This window comes from Rhipicephalus microplus, chromosome 6 (genome assembly GCF_043290135.1).
Source record: "Rhipicephalus microplus isolate Deutch F79 chromosome 6, USDA_Rmic, whole genome shotgun sequence".
Lineage (NCBI taxonomy): Eukaryota > Metazoa > Arthropoda > Arachnida > Ixodida > Ixodidae > Rhipicephalus > Rhipicephalus microplus.
In genome coordinates, this window is record NC_134705.1 from 143,585,823 (window position 1) to 143,606,136 (window position 20,314).

At 42.7% G+C, this 20,314-nt stretch overlaps 1 protein-coding gene across 1 annotated transcript; it reads right to left on the reverse strand.

Annotated features, from left to right (window-relative positions):
* Window positions 1-4,217: 4,217 nt before the first annotated feature.
* Mdh1 (malate dehydrogenase 1) lies at window positions 4,218-20,211 on the reverse strand. Its single transcript, XM_037418739.2, has 8 exons — window positions 20,074-20,211; window positions 13,584-13,685; window positions 11,589-11,685; window positions 10,371-10,546; window positions 9,754-9,876; window positions 9,156-9,332; window positions 5,900-6,013; window positions 4,218-4,972 (listed from the first exon to the last, which is right to left on the reverse strand). Exons 1-8 carry the CDS (start codon window positions 20,074-20,076, stop codon window positions 4,760-4,762), a joined length of 1,005 nt encoding a protein of 334 aa, XP_037274636.2. The 5' UTR covers window positions 20,077-20,211; the 3' UTR covers window positions 4,218-4,759.
* Between the last annotated feature and the right edge of the window lie 103 nt (window positions 20,212-20,314).

Below are 20,314 nucleotides of genomic sequence, written 5' to 3' on the forward strand. Positions count from 1 at the left end.
TATAATCTCTCAGCTTTCATGAATCCACTGCAGTTTTCACATGTTTGCCCATGTTTAGCCTTGAAACATTAGTTGAATGAATAGCCTCGTTCACTGAAGGCACGTCACCTTTCTATTCTATCCAAGCTCTCAATTCCCTGGCTCCCTGGCCTCTCCATTCTTTGACACTGCCCGCTGCTTTTGAGTATACGTCCATTCCATTACAATATCCCTATATTTTAAAGCGACAGCTGCCCCACAAAACGTAAAAAATTGCGATCGGTGGTGTCAACAGGATTGATACAAAGACTCATCGTCATTTAATGGTGTCACTGTATGACATCATCACGACGTCAAGCGATGACGTTAATTAATGGTGCCACCGGAGATCGCGAAGGCCCCGAAAAACCACGCGACACGTGCAGAAAGTGTCAAGGGCCTTCGATCCAAAAGGTAGTGCAAAACCACGTCGGGCACAGAAAGATGGCGGGAAAGAGGAGGCCAATAGATGATTTACACTAACGTTACTGTAACAGCCACGTTAGCGCACCAACACAGCGGCAGGCAAACTTTCCGACGTTGCATTAATCTCACGGTGGTTCCTTAGTTATTCACGCACAGAAACCTAATATTGTTTCAGTGACATTGTTATTACACTGAAACGGATTAATTGATGCATGATTCCACTGCTTTGACGTGAGCCAAGCTATCGATAGAATCAACTGAGAAAGAGAAGGTGACGTTCGCCTTCAAGTCGTCTTCGGCAAATGCATAACAGACCACGTGAGCTTTCGGTAGAAGGTGATGCGGTATTCACGATCAGCATTATCCTTAGTGTGTACCATGATATGGGCTGCCACGTCTGCTGCAGGGGACATAGAGGGCTGCTGTTTGTATTCGCAGTTCTGCTCACATTACGTTAATTTGTGCAACAAATGGGGGCAGCTTCATTATACTTCAACTGCACTTCTTGTTTGACAGGATAGTATGAACAGTTGCCTTTGAGAAACGGCACCGCAACGGCTATATTTATAGCTGCGACATAAAAAGGGTGGTTTGAAGGAACATAGGTCATGCTACCTGTGATGTCTGAACATCTAGTAGACCTAGCCGAGACCTCCATAGGATATCTTTCCACCAACACCCTACCGCAGATGCTTTTCATGAAGCCAGCCGCACCAAGCGATTGTCTTTTCTATCGCCTCGATTTTGTAGGCCCGTGTGCTCAGATTTGGGTGCACGTTAAAAAACCCCACGTGGTCAAAATTTCCGGAGCCCTCCACTACGGCGTCTCTCATAATCATATGGTTGTTTTGGGACGTTATACCCCACATATCAATCAATAGCCTCGGTTTCACATTTTTACATATACGAAGTGAGAGTCACATGGCCTAGATGCGTCATTCTAAACATTTACTGCGATATCAATTTTATAGGCTCTATGTGCGAGCGAATGCTTCAGAAGGCCGCAGACAAGCGCGGCTCAAGCAGAGAAAAACGCGCCGGCCTGCTCTGTCGGGTGAAGGAGCAGAAAAGGGTGCCGTAAGTGGAGCTGCGTCGATAGGAAACTGTGAACTATCTAGAAGAATGTGCATGCATTCGCTATCTCGACTGCAATAAGCAGTTGGCATTTATACCGTTGCACACGCTGAGCTCTCAGTGCATATTTTGCATTGAAGCGACAGACGGCCCTTAGCTTACTGGAGGGGCCCGGTTCCTGAATGATATTTCTTTTTGTAGTTTCGCCAAGTCGGATCCTAATGGAGTCAAAAGCTAGCCTTACTTAATGCCACACTTCATTTGTTCCCATTGCCTTACCTTTCTAGCGAAAATGACAAGCGGGCCTATGCTCATCACACGGAGGGTGCATGCGATGGCATCCTGTGTGTGAGGCTGCCAACGATTGCTAATAGAATCAGAGAGGAAAAGATCGCCTGTCTTGAAGGAGCATGAAGAGACACCACACGGCAGTGTGGGGGGAGTGTGTTGCTCAAGCAGCGACTGTGAACTTTATAAAGGCGCTGTTGCTATCGCTGGCAAGCACGTAATCTTTGCAGGATACAGCATACTGTTTGTATACCCTTTTACGTGCTATGCTCTCAATGCGGAGACTGTTTGAAAAGTGCATCCATTCCTGGAGAGGCCATATTATCTTGCAGCAACATTTTGCCGAATTACGCGACATTAGATTCAAAAGAGTTAGCTGCCAGCCTCACTTCATATAACAAGAACATTTGTTGCTATTGCATTATTTGCTTCATCCTTGAGAGTAAATTTTTTTTTTGTGTCACATACTGGCTTTTCACCACTTGACCATCCTCATCGGGCTTTCAAAGCTTTCACCTTAAAAATCAGTGCTCAGATTTATGTGCCGCAAGATCATCCGTCCTGCTCGCACACACGTTGGCCAACTAAAGAAGTGTTACAACACTGAAGGACTCTACAAGACTTTCACTCGTCACAAAGTTTTGCCATTGAACGCAAGTGTAAGAGCAAGAATGCTTTGCACATTTCATCATTACGTGATGTTCCTCGGGGCTTGCCTTGTGCCATTCCACTGCATGTATTCAGTCATCCATACGGTCGAGCACTGCCTATAGCATTTTTCACAGTTTGTTGGTCCTGATCATTTCAAAAACGTGCACCACTCGAGATGCACTCGAGATGCCAAGCACAAACATGGTTTCTCGCTATACCGAACCAGTAATCTAACAAAAATTTTTTCATTGCGCAGTTGTAAATATGATCTACCTCTACAACATTGTGAAGTTTCTCTTTAATTAGCCGCTACGTAATGTTGCACATACACTATGCACACCTTCGTTTCTTATTTGTGTGTGGCTTTTTACATGCAACATTACACATGCTAATGACACACCAACAGGTACAAATAGTGTGACTGGTGTAGTGCACTACAGTTCAACTTAGTACACACAACATGCTTGCTGTGCACACTGTTCAGAGCAAAGATAATACCAGTCAGTGATTTCTCCGACACCCCCAAGCAAAGCTTTATTAAAGAAATCAGTATATCTACGCAGCATTCCACAAAAAGCACGTCGAAAGTGAATACACATGAACACGGCTTCAAATGGGCAAATCAAATTTTCAACCGTTTATAATTGTAAAGTCATCGTAATTGCAAGTAACCATGCGGTGCTTCTCATGGAAATATAACTTGTGCTGGGTGTCACAATACACAATATTTAAAAAGCCTAATGTTGTTCTTTGGTTCAGAAACGGAAGTCCTGCAACATTTGAGGATGCTGAACAAGGATCAGTCTTGCATAAGTTCATTCAATGAACAATACTGAACGCAAGTTCGTTGCTTAAACATATGCACTTAGCAGGTCACTCCTATTTGACGTGAAGCAACACCCATTCACTCGTGAACCTTCCATTGTAAGCATACATGTAGTCTACAGATAGTTTGTGTTGTCACCGCAAACCAAACACCTTAAGTTAGTGAGGCATTATTTTACCACAACCAGCAATTAGTAATCTTTATTATGTACTCTTGTTTGGCTATTCAACAAGCCTTCAATTTGTTTGATCCGTCTACAGCCATGAAAGTGAAAGTATAAAGAGTTGTGCATGAAAAAAAAAAGTGTTCACACCAATTGAAGAAACGAAATACTTTCAAGTCAAAAGCCCTAGGTTGGTCAGAAGATAATTTGACCTGTTGCAACACAGCAAAGTATTTGTGTGAATACGCTGTTTATGAAAACACCTTCGATGTAAGAGCCTCTTTTTGATAACGCACAGTGCTAAGCCTGTTATCTTACTTCCTAAAACACTTTAAGCCACACAGACTACTATAATTGTTTTAAGATGAAGGAGCTGTGTCTTTTCCTGCTACCTATCACCACAAATCAAAGTGAGAGGTCCTTCGAGTGAATTCAAGCAGCAAGCAAACACAAAGAGAGGTGCAAACAAATCAGTTGGGCACGTCTTGAGCTGGAGGTTTCCTATTTCAAGTTGCTTTTGCAATCTGATCTTTATCAGGGACACGGCTGATCATACAAGCTATGTGGCCTGCTGGACCTTGGTTCATTTGATAGTGTCAGGTACTTGCTAGAAACGAAATCACATCGTTGCTACGTTGTGGACAGTATCTATAAGAAGAAAAAGAAAACTGGAAAGGTAGAACCCCTACAGTCTCACTGATTGCCTCTCCAGACAGTGTGAAGGAAATTCACTGCTGTCATGCAGAAAAAACGACACTGCAAAGTGTGCAGTCACGATGAGAAATTTGGGCAACTTGATTCAAGACAGTTTAACAGCCACAGTGTCTAGAGCAATATGTTGGAACTGTAACACATGATACAAAGCTCACACTAAAGATGTATCGCGACGACTATGCTGGATGCAGTGATTGACGAGCGACACAGGTACTGCACGCAACACTGAGCATTGGCCAATCGGTGCTCTCCATCTACTTGAAGAGAACCACCTGATTATTCACAAGATTGCCATGACAACAGACCATGCCTGTTTTGCTTGTATTGATGGCACCTGTGTGTTACTTTGACTTTTTCTATGCTTTCTTTCGTTTATATTCACTGAAATTTACTTTCACCTTGTACTTAATTAATAGAGAATTTTGGAGCTTCTTTTTTAATCAATATTTGCTTTCTTGGGCGGCTGATAGAAAGACGAAAGGGCTAGGAACGACGAGTCTATTATGCTTCTGAGAGGCAATGGGCGAGACTTGAGGTTGTGAATGAGAATAGAGGGTGGGGTGGGGTTCTCAGAGCTTGGCTGCAGACGGCGCGTCCCGTCAATCCTTACAGACGGCCAGGGCGTCGTCACGCTCCTGGACCAGCTCCTTGCCAGTGGCATCAATCTTCTGCCGGGCAAAGTCCGACATGGGCAGTCCAGCCACAATGTGCCAGCGCCGCTGGGCATCGATCTTGACAGGGTAGCTGAAAACCACGTCAGACGGCGAGCCGTACGAGGCATCGCTCATCACCGCCATGGATACCCACTCGCCCTGTGAGAACATGCACACTCTGGGTCAGGTGCAACTTCGCTCACATATATGCGCATAAAACGCTCCCACAAGTAATGCACATATACTATACCCCATAATGTGAACGAGGGATAGTCGCCATGGTAGCTCAGTTGGTAGAGCATCGGATGCGTTATTTGAAGATCTTGGCAAGCTAATTTTTCGTCCACTTTTTTTCGTCACATTTACATTACAATTATCTCTAATAACATCTCGTATACTTAGTACGACTGTCTATTAGATCTCATTAATTGCCAAACAAAGAAAAACGAGCCCCCAAATGTACATTTCTTTCCTTCTCTCATGAAAAGAACTTACTCACAATTTACGTTTATGCTACATTAAAGCTATACATGCAGGGTTCATCTCACTGTTAGAATTTATTCGATTTACTTTTTGCCGATTAACTCTGGCAGGGCGTTATCCCCATAAAGACTCAACAATTTTGCGAAGCTACCTTATATATCGCTCGTACATTAGTTCTTTTGCAAGACAGTCGACGAATTGCAGACTTGAAACAATGGAACTCTTTAGTATCCGATTTTTCCACTTTTTGCAGTTATTGCTCGAATTGACAGCCTTGCACTGTACTGTAATTTGCTGTGATGTATTGTGCAAATGTAGGGCAACTAGACATCATTGACTGCTAATCAATTGCTCCTTGCGACTGATCTCTTCTGGAAATTACTGCCAGCCCCATATTCTTTCTTTAGAAAGGAACCAACAGAAAATGACCAGCTCTCGGTTCATACATACTACAGGTATTGCTAATTTGCCCTTTCCTGTGTTCCAAACAACATTAACAAGGTTTTACTGTTACAAGCGAGCATAAAATGCTAAGATTTCTTTATCAACTTGAACTGCGCACTGGCCATGTTCAAGAATTGCTTCAGAGATTTGAAAACTGACCTCCGGTGTGCCATGCCACCAGTCGTGCACGTGGTCAGCTGCCGCCTTTGCAGCCGACATGGCACTGGAGAGTTTGCGTGCCGCGATCACTGCTGCCCCACGCTTCTGTACAGTCTGCATGGAAAATGGGCACAAGTACTTCAGGCAACAGAAGCACATAAGAAAAAAAAAAAGCAATAGCTACCACACACATTTCAAAGTTTGCGAGATATTAATTTAAACAGCACACACTATCTGAGAGGTATTCAAAAGTTGTAATAATCGCACACCCTTAATTTGCAGCGTTAATGATGGTCATGACAATGTCAAAGAGAGAGCGGGTGTCAGGTGCTAATGTTCTTACAACACAGCCAGTCAATACGCTTGCCACTCGTGCTGTCGAATTTACGAAATGCCGAAATCAAGGTTAATCTCACTGCACATCTCACTGCTGACATGCTGACCATAGCCGTGAGGCACAATCGTGATGCGTAGTATTTAGAGGCGACTACCACATGTGCAAGATACGCGTATAATCGCAGCTTGCACACGAAGTGCACCAAACTTGCCATGCTTGCAGATGAACACTCGGTGGCATTACATTAAAAAGTTTTAGAAATCAGAGGCACTTCCTCTTCTAACGCGGATGAGTTTGAGCCAGCACTGATAAGTGCACACTCTAGACTGATGTAATGAGCCGCACGGCTGGCGACTCCGCTGTCCGGCATGCAACCGGAACTATTTCTCAGGTGCCACTTTCCAGTCCTCTACAGTGTACTCTCAGTAAACGGAACGAAAATTTCTTGAACAGAATCGCTGCTTAACTCTTCCGTTACCACGCGGGAATGGTTGTTTTTCACATGTCTCGAGAGGATCGTTTTTGCCAGTTTGAAAAGTACACCACCACACATTGCAGCGTACCAAACACTGCAGAATAAAATGCTCTTTTCGAAAAATATAGATTGTAGAGCAACAAAAATATTTTAGAATGAATAAAAATGTGGAGAGTGTAGAATTTTCGTGTCAACAGCTGGTAAACAGTGGAATAAAAAACTATATATGCAAAATATTCAAAACAAAGAAAATTCAGAATATAGATTTTGTAGATAAATGGCCCAGCAACAGTATGAAAGTAATTAATGATGTACAAAATGTTTCTCTTCACATAGAAAAAGATGATCAGAACAGAGGTGCTGCTTCATTGCTCATGCCATGCGGTGAAGCATTGAATAGTTTTTCGTGAGGCACAAGTGTACTTGTACGATCTTCTCAGTAAATTTTCGATGCCATGCGTTAAGAGTGTAGGTATTCCAAAATTTATGGATACACGTGATGTGAATTATCAATCTATAAACAAGATGTCTAATGTACTTCACTATTTTATCTAGCATCACCTCTTTCCATGAGCCACCTCACTCCGCATAGGTTGGCATATCGTAATAAAGAAAGGAGAATATCACACGCAGTTCTAAAATGTTTCGCACTGCTCTGTAGTCAGGGCCAAGATGTGTTCCGGGGGCCTTCTTGCCGCCAGGAGAAGCTATGCAGCCAGCCCCACCATACCGCGCCATAGCGAAGTATGGACCTTGCACGTAACTTGAGTAAGTATAAGATTATGCACAAAGGTCAGAAGCTATATGCACTTGCGGCAGAGGAGATAACTTGAGGATGTAAACAAAGCAAACCCCTGAACGGCTACGGGTGTCTCAGGCTGACCTAAAACGTCATCCTCAAGCAGTGCATGTGTTTTGCAGCGCTGATGCGCACCCATGTGCGTGACTACCGCGTAATAGGAACGACTAGTGACACCAGATGTGACCTTGTGTCTGATATAACGATACAAGCAAAACCAAAGTGACTGGAAACTGGCTGTGAAAGCCACCTGCACACTTTATACATGCGGCAGACCTCGGGAAATATTTTTTGTAGCATTAATTTTCCCTGACTTCTAGCAAAAGCTCTCTATTGATTAGCTGGCATAAAGTTCTGATAATTATTACTGCTCTACTCAGTCAAAATGCAAAGCTAACACATCAATTCAATATTTGGCTTGCAAAGTTTCTTTTTCATTACAGAACTTCCATGTTACTGTAGCATAATCACAAGGGGCACACACTTCTGTCAAGTTTGCCAACCTAGTGCATTTTTCTAACTACACACGCACATTAATTTGCACAAAAGTCTGTGTAAAATCTTTATGTTACCCAAGTTGGCAAATTCAAAAAAATTTTGAAAGATGAAAGGCTCAACTAACTACTAGAAAGAGCTGGGTGCCCAACAAAGAAATTTAACATGCCAAAATCGATGACCGAAAAGCGTCAATCAACAAGGATTGATTTGAATAGGCATGGTAACGAAACAGCAGGAACAACTGTCTCTAGCATGATTGGTTTCGTATTTAACTTCTGTACCCCTATTCATCTCTCAATAAACCAAACTTCTGTTACCAGAACATGTTTTCTTGGTCCATCCAGGTTTTGTTACATGAACATTTACTGTGTAGTGCAACCACGACCTGACAGAAACGCTGCTTTAATAACTGCTGTCGTGAATCTGGAGGGAACGAAAGATCATCATGCGAAATCTCCTTTGGTAGTTGTGTGATGCATATGCCCTGCATTTCACTGTAGGCAGCAAACGTCACTGGAACACCACTTTTGGGCGGTGTCAGCATGGCATCTATTATCTTTCTAGCATTCATCAGCGTTTCGAACCCTGTCCCATGGCATGTCATACCGTTGCCGCCAAAACGAGTGCGACATCAAAATTCACATATTCAATTTTCCTGGTGTGTACAGTACTTTCAGTTGGCTTTATGTGATGTCCTGCCAAATGATTTTGATTTTACTTCTACGAAAGTCATCAGAGCATTCATGGAGCATTACCTTGTTAAATGTTTGTGCTGTGGGTATAACAGATTCATGCAGGTCACATGGGTTAATATTTTGCAAGCATGGATGCGTAGCGTAATAAGGCACTTACTTTCTGAAAGCGAAGAGTTCTGGGTGAAACCTAAGCTCCGGAGTGAAAACCTTTTTGCTTAATTTTTTTGTAACACCAATTGTTTTATGCGACAGACAGATGGACGAACAGCTTTCTTATCGCGTCAGCACAGAAATTCCCAAGTGTTTAAAATGAACAAAGTGCAAGCCGTGCCTTCTTGGTTTCTTTGGTCAGTTACTCAAGTGCATGGTCAACCAGCTTGGCTCAACACTGAAATCAGAGTTCAGGTAGCCATAATATAGGAGCTAAAAGTAACAAGAGAATGAAGACTCACAGAGAGGAATTCACCCTGGAAGTAGGCCTCGTCCTTGATGGCATCCGGGACCTTGACGCTCTGGCCGTTCAGGGTCACAGAGGCATGGCTGGCGTCAGGGAACTGAGTGGACGAGTGGTTGCCCCAGATGATGACGTTGCGCACGTCCGCGGCTGATACCTTCAACTTCTGGGCAATCTGCATTGGGAGAAACAGAAGGTGCGACACCGTGTTCTAGAAGGGGCAGCCGTAAAATCATCCCACAGTCAGGAGGAAATGAATATCCCCTCTTTCAATGCAATGAAAAGAAATCAGTATGTAAGGTAAAGAACAAGCATTATGTGGCAGAAAATCTGGATCCAATTACGAGGCCTGCTGCGGTGGAACACTCTGGACTAATTTTAACCTCCGGTGTGACCTTTGTTCCCAGAGCGCTTCAATAACCCCAAGCTACAGCACTGCAGGTCGATGGCATGCAATAGTTTTCAAATCTTTACAGCACTGTATCAATTTTGCATACCACTGTCATTAACATGGCCTCATTTCACCAATCAGTCAAAGAGTAATCAGGCACTGGCCCCCACTGTGCAACCAAATTTTCAAGCTTTGCATGGCATACCTGTCCCTTGGCCCTGTTGTGGTCGAGACGTGTCATGGCCGAGAAGTTCTCCTTGGGGATGGACGGCGCATACTTGGAGCAGATCAGGGCATTCGTGTTTGCAGGGTTGCCCACCACCAGCACCTGCGCACAGCAAGAAGTACAGAGGAACGTTCATCACAAGTCGCTCGGTCATGCAAAGACTCGCACTTTATTACTAATCTGGTTGGTCCCAGGGAAACGCCTATACAAGTCGCACAATAAAAACCTCGGTTATACGACGCTATTTCACGCAGACCTCGCCTTGCATGATTCTGGTAATGATTCAGTGTGACTGCAAAGATTTCATATGAATACGGCTGCTCTTTGATATTCTGGATCAGGCCTGTAGCAACGGGGGTGCCCTAGGACACCTTCCTCACCTAAAATTTGGATGAAGAAGATGTTTACTGAATATGCATAATAAAAACAAATGTTTTCCTTATATAGTCTGGGTCTTCAGCAAATGGCTTTTTAGTTTCTTTATAATAGGGAGAGCTGATATAAAAATATACAAAACTCGGACAATTTTTTGTCACAATTGGGCTTGTAATGCTAAGGCAACAACAAAGCAGTTGTGAGAAGTGCAGTTTGCCCACCTTGACAGATTTCTTGGCGTACTGGTCGAGGGCGTTTCCTTGGCTCTTGAAGATCTTGACGTTGGCGGCCAGCAGGTCCTTGCGCTCCATGCCCTCCCTGCGGGGCATCGAGCCAACCAGGAAAGCCACGTCGATGCCCGCAAAGGCAACCTTCTCGTTGTCTGTGGCCACCACGTCTGTGTTTAACAATAATTCATAGAGTTTGCTCACATGCTGGGACCACTAACGCTGGCTACTGTTAATGAAACGAAAGCCTACGTTACAGTCACGCCTGCGTGAACACTCTACCTGACATTGTTAGCCAAACCTATCCGACTTTTGCATCGACTAACATCGACAAATATAGTAAAGCTTTAATGATATCTGCCAGCCTCTTTGCAGTCATTCATGTAAAGTTGGAGCTCTCGAGAATATTCCCTAGTGCCTACACAATGTACTTGTTCCCTTGGGCAGTTGAAATGCCCAGAAACAACGCTAAAACCAGCATTAAAAAAAAAAACCGCTTGCCATTTCCAAATGCTCCCTTTTTAAAAGCTTCTGCATGAATTTCTTTCTACTGTTCCAAAAAATAAAAGATCTGCTCTCTCATAAGCTGGCAATACCTGCTGGTGTAAAGTTCGTGCAATATAAAATGGCTACGACTCCTGCGTGACAGTCACTATAAATGAAGTGCTTTCACTGAAAAATTTCTTCTTTGATAGAATGAGTTAAACATGCATAGAACAACTGAATTCGTCAATGGTGGTGCTAGAACTCGGCTAGGCTCAATTTTCAATTCTCTAAGCTCAAAATAATAAAATACACTTTGAATACTTCAACTTTTCTCAGCAGAGCACAGTAGTGTTGAATGAATTGAGATCAATCAATCAACAATCAGTTTTTATGATTGTATAAACAAAAAAAAACATCAATAAAGTACACTGACAGCAGTGGCAAGCATAAGAGTGAATGTGCGAAGTTTTACATAACGGGACACATATAATAATTAAAAGTATGAATACACATTATTATATTGACTAACTACTCTATAATAAAAAAGTCAGTAGGAAAACATAGAAAAGGAGATGCCCCACACTTTAAACGAAACAGCAAGAAAATCACAAGTATTAAAAAAACTCCACACAAATAATTCAATTAGCTGGCGGCCAAGGGAATGCGAGAGTTGACAAACTAAACAAGCTAGTGCACATTTTGCTGAACAGAAAGTAGGTGGCCGACCTTTCAGGAGAGGGAAGGCACAATCGACGAGCTCCATGACGACACCGTTGAGAACACCCATCATCATCGGTATATCCAGCAGGTGTAGAATAACAGGCTGCAAAACCGAAAAAACGCTTACACATCCAACCATTCACTTGTCCGTTACCTTTCTTTAGTTCAGTGTTGTATGGTGCAAAATCAGCTAAGACTACGCTGTGGTAGTCCTTGGGTGTTAGGTTATGAAGACTGCAATTACTTTTAGAAACCTTCTTTCAAAAGCCACACACTTTCAAAAATTCAGCACATCAGACAAGACATGGATACAAGAGGATCATCTCCAAGAAGTGGAGCAAAGTCGGATAGATGTGTACTGATTGTACAGCTGGCGGAAAATATTTTTGCCTCTGCAAAGCAGTATTAGGGCACGCAACATCTATGTGTATAACTCTTAATGGTAGCTTCATTCTGCTTTAATTCATCAGATTGTGCGCTAACCTGCACAGTTGATGAAGACTCAGAAAACGAAGCTACATGCGACTTGCGACAAGTGCAGGGCTTCAATGGAGTCCTACTTACTCGAAGAAAAGTAAACCTTTCAAGAATATATACATAGGATAAACAAAACATACAGGAAAGACTGAGTACTATAATATGCATGAATGGAATGTTTTATAAGCACAATATACCATTGTATGTTTTTATTAAATTGTAGTATTTATTATAAGACTGCGTATCGTACTGACAAAAATGAAAATTGCTTCATGTAATTGAAAAAAATACATGTACATGTATTCTTTTAACTTGCCCATGACAGCAATGCAAGAATGAGTTGCAATATCTCAACTATATATATTTGTTAAAAAAAAGGAACTTATAAGCACCGGCAGTCAGCACTGAGAATGAACAAAAAGGGCCATTAATTATGACAACATAGATAAAAAATTCATGCAGAATTGAATAATGCAAATTGCTTGTCCCCGATTACAAGCAATGGTTCACTGGTACATCTGTCTATGCACTCTTTTACATGAAAAACTTCCATTATTTAATGCGTTTACCAGAAAACAAAATATCCTCACAAAAATCAGGATCACAATTGCACAGTTCACATAGACTTTGCAAGTGTAATCATTGTAGTCAGTGACAAGGAATGTGCACTGTTGAATTCTGCATGAAGTTCTCGCCTATTTTTCCCGTTTTCTCATAATTCATGACATGTTTCACACTAACTTACTGCAGACTGCTTGTGGTTATGTAGTTTTCATTTTCCAAAAATAAAGAGTTGAGAGTTAAGTGGCCGTTTGTACCCTACACTGTGCCCTTGTTGTTTGCGTGAGCTAAAAGTGGACAAGAATAGCAAGCAACTCTCCTAACTTTCACTTATAATGCAATGCCACTTGCACACGACTAACACAGTACTAGCAGTACCCATCAGGAATGTCCCCTTCACATTTAGGAGGAAACAAAATGGCGTGAAACGCCGGTCTTTCGTTAGACACAACAATGAGCCAAAGATGACAGCCAAAAAAAGCATGCGAGGTCTTATTTGGGGTGGGAATCTTACCAGCACCACACAAAGCCATGGTGGCAAATGTGGAACATTCTTTTTGCATTATGACGAAATGCTTAGGTGATTTCATAAAAAATTATTATGGCTATGAGGTGCACAGTAGTGGATACTTTGGAGTATCACTGGTCACCTCCTTTCACACACCTATACCTAAGTATACAGGCACTTCTTTCCATATAAACACTGCCTTTATGACTGGGAATCGAACACACCCCTTCGTGCTCATCAGCACGATGTGAGAGCCAGTAAAGACCCTATGGCAGCTGCAAGTACAAGTACCTTCGGAATTCTGTGTAAGCTACTGTCTACATTTACTCCAGCTGTAATTGAAAAAAGGGAAGGCTAAGTGCAGAGATTCAGTGACGGATCTCAAGCGGCTTACGCTTTGACTCAACAGCCACTTGCATGCAAATACAGGTATTGTTTTGTCCAGCTGGACTCACCTGGTCACACCCGAACACCTGGCCCTTGGCTATGATGGGCACCAGCGAGTAGGCAATCTGGCCTGCTGCGCCAGTCACCAGCACTCGGACAGGTTCCTTAGACTGCGCAGGCAAACAGTGAAGCCGGTCACGATTAGCACGAAAGTAAAGTCTACACTCTGGAACAGCAGACTAAAGAGAAGTCTCCTAAACAGGATCGCTGCACGAATCGAACTACCTTTGATCCGACAATATGTTTAATTTCGTACTTAATTTCTACACTCCTGTTCACCTCTCAGTTTACAGGAGCACGGTTGAATAGGCTCCTCTCACATTTCCTGCTCCATTCAGGTTCCGTTTAGCAAGAGTCTACTGTATTTTTTCACTTACACCTGGTTTCATTTCTTAGAGGATGCCCCAACCATGCTGCAAGGAAACGAATGTCTTAGTAACACTGGCTGTTTTAAACTGTCCGCGAATGCCTACCAGAAGTACAGTTGCAAAGCGCCCACTACGCCACAATTCTTTTTGCCAATCAATGGAGAGCCTACTAGGAGTCCGTAAGGCAACATGCAAACCTACTTAGCTGCTATCTTCGTAGATGCTTTTGCTGATGATGATTAAAGGTATGAGCGCTTAGTAATAGGTGAGCCTTTAAAACACCCACTGGCTACAATGTTTTAATGCCTGGTGCTATCTTGTGGTTCTGCCACGTAGTATTACGAGCGCTAAGCACACTCGTCCCACTACATTGCATTCATAGAGCATTTTTCTTTTCCACAACAGTTTCAAGTAATAGCGTGGCTCTGTTGTAGAGCACCCGCTTGTCACGCAGAAGACGTACCTTCAGCTCTCACTGAAATTGAAGACTCTTATTAATTACATTTGATTCTTTCTGACTTTTTCGGTCCCGGACAACGCCGCTTTCTCGTTCACAACCAAGGGCTCTGACACTGACGTCGACACTAAAACTTCTGAGCAACAGGCCCTTTAATGCTATAGCATTAACAGCGGCTCTAACAAGTTTTCACGAACACCTGTCGACACACGAAGGCCCTCTACTGCATTATGAGCCAGGTGTTCTTCATATTTCTCCAGCACGGCGGGCAGGGGCTGTTAGGCTCTCGGTTAGCAACGTTCATGTTGCTGCCCATGAGCATGGGATCATACATCAAGCGAAGGCAGTGCCACTGTTCTGCTCAGTAGAAACGAAGGTATATCTTCACATCTTGGGTTAGAAAACATTCCAACAATAAAACAGTATGACATTACAAACAATACATAAACAATTAACCGTGCAGACTAGTATAAAGTCACGTGTTGGGGATCATATGCATGCTCTTTCATGCCAGCGGGAGGGCCAAGAGTGCTTTTTTGCAATTTTAGTCAATAAAAAAATCGCAGCATACCCACAGAGTATGATTGGTGGGGCGAAGCGTTCGTCAGTCTGTCTATGCGTCCATCCATCCATGTGACCGTCGGTGCATCCATGTGTTCGTCTGTACATTCGTTCTTCTATCTGTCTATTCGTTCGTCTGTCTATCAGTTTGTCCTTGCCTCTGTTCATGTGGCCATCCCTCTGTCTGTCTGTCCATCCGTCCGTCTGCCCCTCTGTCTGTCTGTCCGTACACCCGTCCTTCCATCTGTCTGTCTAGTGAACACTCCAAGTACAACCATCTCACATCTTTTCATCATGCATACATCATATACAAGTGCCGCCATCCAGCGGACATTCTAAGGACTGCTCTTTCGGGTATGTGCCACCAGTAGTTACGCACTACGACGAGGGACGCACAAGCCATGCCATAAGAAGCTCCATCCCTAAAAATATACATCTATATGCAATGAGAGAAACAGCCTTCGTTCTAGCCAATGCACTACTAAAAAATATTTCCACTGGTGGGGTTATCTCAATTCGTGTTCTGGGCAGTTGTCCCTTTAATGTTGCAGAGATAATGTAATTAATACAACCAGCCATGATCTTTTTTGATATGTGGTTGCATTTAACGGATGTGCAGGGCAAAAATGAGTCCAGTATGCTTCTAGTGCGAGAGTATTTGATGCCTACATTATAAAGGTGGTCAGTATGTGGTACATGTATAAAAGTGATCAATATTCACTGCCATGAACTTCTGCATCTTTTGGACATAAGCTATATGAACGGACAAACTTACTTGCTTCTGTGCCTGCAGAAAGGGCACACTGTGTCGCAGCATCATAGCACCCGTTAGCGTATTCATTTGGGGCCTTGTACTAATGTTTCAAATGACTATCAGAGAAGGCCTGCAGCCAATAAGCTTTCGCTTCAGGTTCCTGTGCCAGCCACAGCCACCCAATTGCGAATCCCTATGACTCTTTTACGACCTAGAATTCAAAACTCACAGCTACTTCTTTGCAACTACAGCAAACCACGTTCTGAATAGGCACACCTGCAATAGCTGAGCTACCCCTCACAATAAAAGCAGCTCCACACTAAGCCAAACCGCAACACATTGTAAGAAGGAAGATGAAATAGCTACAGCTTTCGTGACGTCAGACATATGTATTGAACTCCATTAGAAAATGCAGGTCAGATGATAGCTGTTACCTCCACCAAATTATTAGGCGATGTTGCAGATGTCGTTACCAACAATTTTATTCCCTTGTTCCTTGCCTTTGAAATCTGATGAACTACTGTTCAATGGGTGCTTAAATGATCACATGATTTTCGACTAATAAATTATTCAGCAAGAATGCTATTGCCATTTACTCGAAGTTTTTATAACAAGAGAAAAGGGCCGAAAATTTTTCATCCGAGTTTTGCACAAGAATATTAGTATTACTGCATCAGTGCATCTCAAATGCCAGTCTTACTTTATTTTTTTATTTCAACCACATTGGCTGAATAAATTTTTTTTAACTAGCTATAATTATTAGTACTTAGTTGTTTTTATCGAATACAGTGTGAGATCACAATAAGCTAATTTATCAACAAAACGTCCTTATTTTCTACTTAGCATCCTTGATAATGTTCAGGTTTCATCATGTTCTAAATCTGTTAAAACTTTTTTTCTAATATGAGCTGTAATTTTAATTATCTTCTATTTGAAGTGAGCGCTCCGAGTTGGAGTTTCCTACTAACATCCACCTTTCCAGCCTTTCAGGCAGGCCAACTTTCATACTCGTGCTGATTTATGCAGCTCCTGCACATGAGGAGCTCCATTTTATCTAAACGAATACTAGGTTAGCTTTCGTGGAGTCGCAAAGACATGAACAGAATACTAATATCATAGCTCCCAGTAACTATATAACCTGCAGGCAACCTATTGGCACAGTTCCTATAATGACCTTGCGCATGATCGCGAAGATCAAACGTTCTTGCATGCATATGTATGCAACTTCCCGAGAGATATGGCAGAGGTAATTGTGGTGCTGCAATTATTCTGATTGACATGCAAATGAAGATAAATTTCTCTCATCCTTGGTCCTGTTACTTCAGGTGATTTTACGGTTCATAGGTTATCCAACAAGTGATTGTGTGACTACGCCATGTGAATAGATTTGAGTAGCCGAATGGTCGATTGATCCCACCAGCTTGTCTTACAATCTTTATTTTTCTGTCTGCCTTTTTTACACTATCCTCTGTAGTAATACTGCTTTTTCGAATGCAGCAGTCAATAAGACTATGCACACAAGCATATTTACAACAATGCACTGCATTTACAATGCAATGATTTTTGACATATGATGAAGTCACGATGTCACAATGCCAACAGAAGCTGAAAGGGCGAGGCTTGGGCAAACCAATAAATTAGGTATTCATCTGTGCTCACTGAACATGATGCTCTCATCGCTGTTCAGGTCCCAAGACACTAACACCAGAGTTTCTTATAGTTGAAAAGGCAGAAAACTCTATGCTTGAATGCATTCGCATTGGTGAGAAAAAGTCACTCTCATTAAGCCTGTTTCTATTGTTTGTAAAAATTTAAAGTTCAATTGTTACGGACTAACACGGCCTTGGTCATGACAACCTATTGCAAATGAGTCGTCAAATTTCAAGTTCAATGACAACAACATTTATTCAACAGCAGATCGCCTCTGTTATACAGATATTCCTCATGTGTCTAGAGATAGGGACATTAATTGAAACTCCTGAAGCGAAATATTTCTGTACTGCATTGCATACAAGTCTATATCAGTCACAACAGCTGTTACAGACAGTTTATGTAAAAATAACATGCTATTAAACAATGCAAAGACATGAGTTTCCTCACCAACATTTTATGCAGTGCTACATGACAACCACTGCTGGCACAGAAAGCAGAGAACACACATACTTCTTTGTTTTTTCTGGCGAGTCAGAAAAGTCAGAGTAATAAATGTTATGCACATCTAGTGTATATATGAATCTTGGAACAAGGCAAGGTAAAACAAGCTCATAATAATTCACCTTGGAAGAAAATTTATGAGTGCAAAAGCAGACACTATCGCAAGGACAAGGGCATGCATTTGTGTTACCCACCAGGCTCCATTTGTGCTATGAAGGCTGTAGGAATGTAAATACATGCCTGGGATACTCCTTTTGTATTTGGCGACACTGTGCAAGCAAATAAGTTGATAAAAAGAGAAGGTACAGTAAAAGAAAATTGAGGCCACCTACGCGCAACATGTTCGAATGTTATTTCAGAGGTCAGAGGGAAAATGCTTATAATAGCTTACGGGTCATCTATAAACTAGCTAGGTCTAACTATTTCTAACTCATGATGCCACGAATATTGGCCACGGACTAGATGATACTCCCACAAAGGTCTACCATTCGAGTTTATGAAGACGATGAATCCCCACATGAAGTCATATTGACACCTTGAACTGTATGCATACTCGGAACATATCTACAAGTCACACTCGTTTGAAAAGATAGAAACTGAGCTAACTTCCTTCGAGACCTCACTCCAAAAGATTACTCCATAATATTTGGCGGGTTTTTATGAAAGTAGCGTCTATTATTTGGCTGTACCATATCAATAATTTGTATGTGTATGTGACGCTATGCAATATCCTGGAACTATAAAAAAATTATGGACTATCTTTTCGAAGAGAACCCTGATGGAATGCGAAGCAGCAGCGGTGTGCACGGTGTTGAACTGTTTGGAACAGGTGTCGACATGGGTGCTGGAAAAACGGTTTGAAGTGAAACTCGGTGTAGCATTTACTCGAGTGAACGTTTGTTTTGAAACGCAAAGACATGGGGAGGCGGGGTGGGTTTCCTGTAAGCTTCATTGCAGAAAGACTGTGCACTCGCGCACTGCGGGCGGTGGAGAGGGTGAAGCGAGAAAGATGACATGCGGCAAGCGGCAACAGGCTAGGGAGAGAGTGATGTCAACGCACGTGCACTGCGAGGGAAGGCGTGACCTACTTGGCACCGCCCCAACACCTGCGGCCAGGGGAGCGCGGTGCGGACGGCGGGACAGCGTTACACATGCTAATCAAAGAGCTGCTTCGCATCCAAGTATAAAATGGTGAAATTATTTTGTAAGAGTACTGGATGCTCTACACAGGCATAGTTGATGACAATAATACAAGACGAAAATTCAGCAAAAAAACAAACAGAAAGCTCGGAGAATTGGCAACAGTTTATGATATGACGTCCACATAGCCCGCATTGTTTTCTCTCACTTCTTGTACGCACAACTCCACACCATTTAAATAAACCACGTGTAGGTTGCAAGTATTCTGTATTATATTCGGATTAATTTTTTTTATGTAGACAAAAATAGTTTTGCTGAGTTAACTTCGAATACAATGCTTACATTCGTCATGTGAAACCGCTAACTACATGCCGGTCATCACAGAAAAGCACGACGACGTCCTGCACTACTAGTGGCCGTCCTTCGAGGCGCCTCTTTTCTGGGCCACGGCACAGTACTACGATAACAGCGGGCCGCACTTCCTAGATCCGGCAAGATCCAGCTTCCAAAGTGAGATGGTAAAACACTGATATAAAGCGGCCTCGGATGCCCGCGAGGCCGCTATAAATACCGTTCAGCACCGGTTAATGTGACACACCTGTTTCTAATACGTGGCGTGTATACGTACTATGCAAATTCCGTAAGCCGAGCGTAGAAACTGATCGTACTAACAACTACACTTAACTCGTCACGCTGTTCACAAAATGCGTCTTTCATTCATCTTACTGGTAAACACCGGCACGACTGACATCAACAAAGCTGACATATGAGGCGGTTTAATAGCTCGTATTCTTTGCGAAGTGTAAACACACATACAACGCTGATGTAATTCCATATTTTTCGAATGTGTGCAGCTCTGATCTGCGTAACTAGGGGGTGAGTCTTCTAGGAAGTTTGTACGAAGGTCGACCAAGCGATTGTGCAGTCTCAAGGTCAAAGTCGTTTCCTCGTAACTTCGGCGGTTTGGTTTAGGCGCTTCAATCATTACAAAGCTGCGCTAATGCCTGGCATAGCCGACGTATTGCTAAGCGCTAGCCGGGGAAAGCGTAAATAGCAGCGCTCACCATGTTCTCGGCGTTTACGAAAGACGAGCGAAACGAGAAGAGTGCCTCCCTCCACTCTCTTGGACGCCCGCAAAGAACACCGACCGAAACTTGTCCTCAAAGTGGATCGCCGTTCGTCTGCAGTTTAGCTCGGCTTGGCTTCAAACAGCTCTACCACCATTTAGGCGTGTCTTTAGCAAACCTTCAAAATTTTGAGCGCAAAAAAAGTTCTTCAACTAAAAAACATTTGTTTGAATCCTAA

Excerpts from the sequence above, each read along its gene's own strand:
- Mdh1 (XM_037418739.2), bottom strand. Across the intron at positions 9,333-9,753 it reads ACAACAGGGCCAAGGGACAG|ATTGCCCAGAAGTTGAAGGT; the intron begins GTATGCCATGCA and ends CTCCCAATGCAG. Across the intron at positions 6,014-9,155 it reads TCCAGGGTGAATTCCTCTCT|ACTGTACAGAAGCGTGGGGC; the intron begins GTGAGTCTTCAT and ends TTTTCCATGCAG.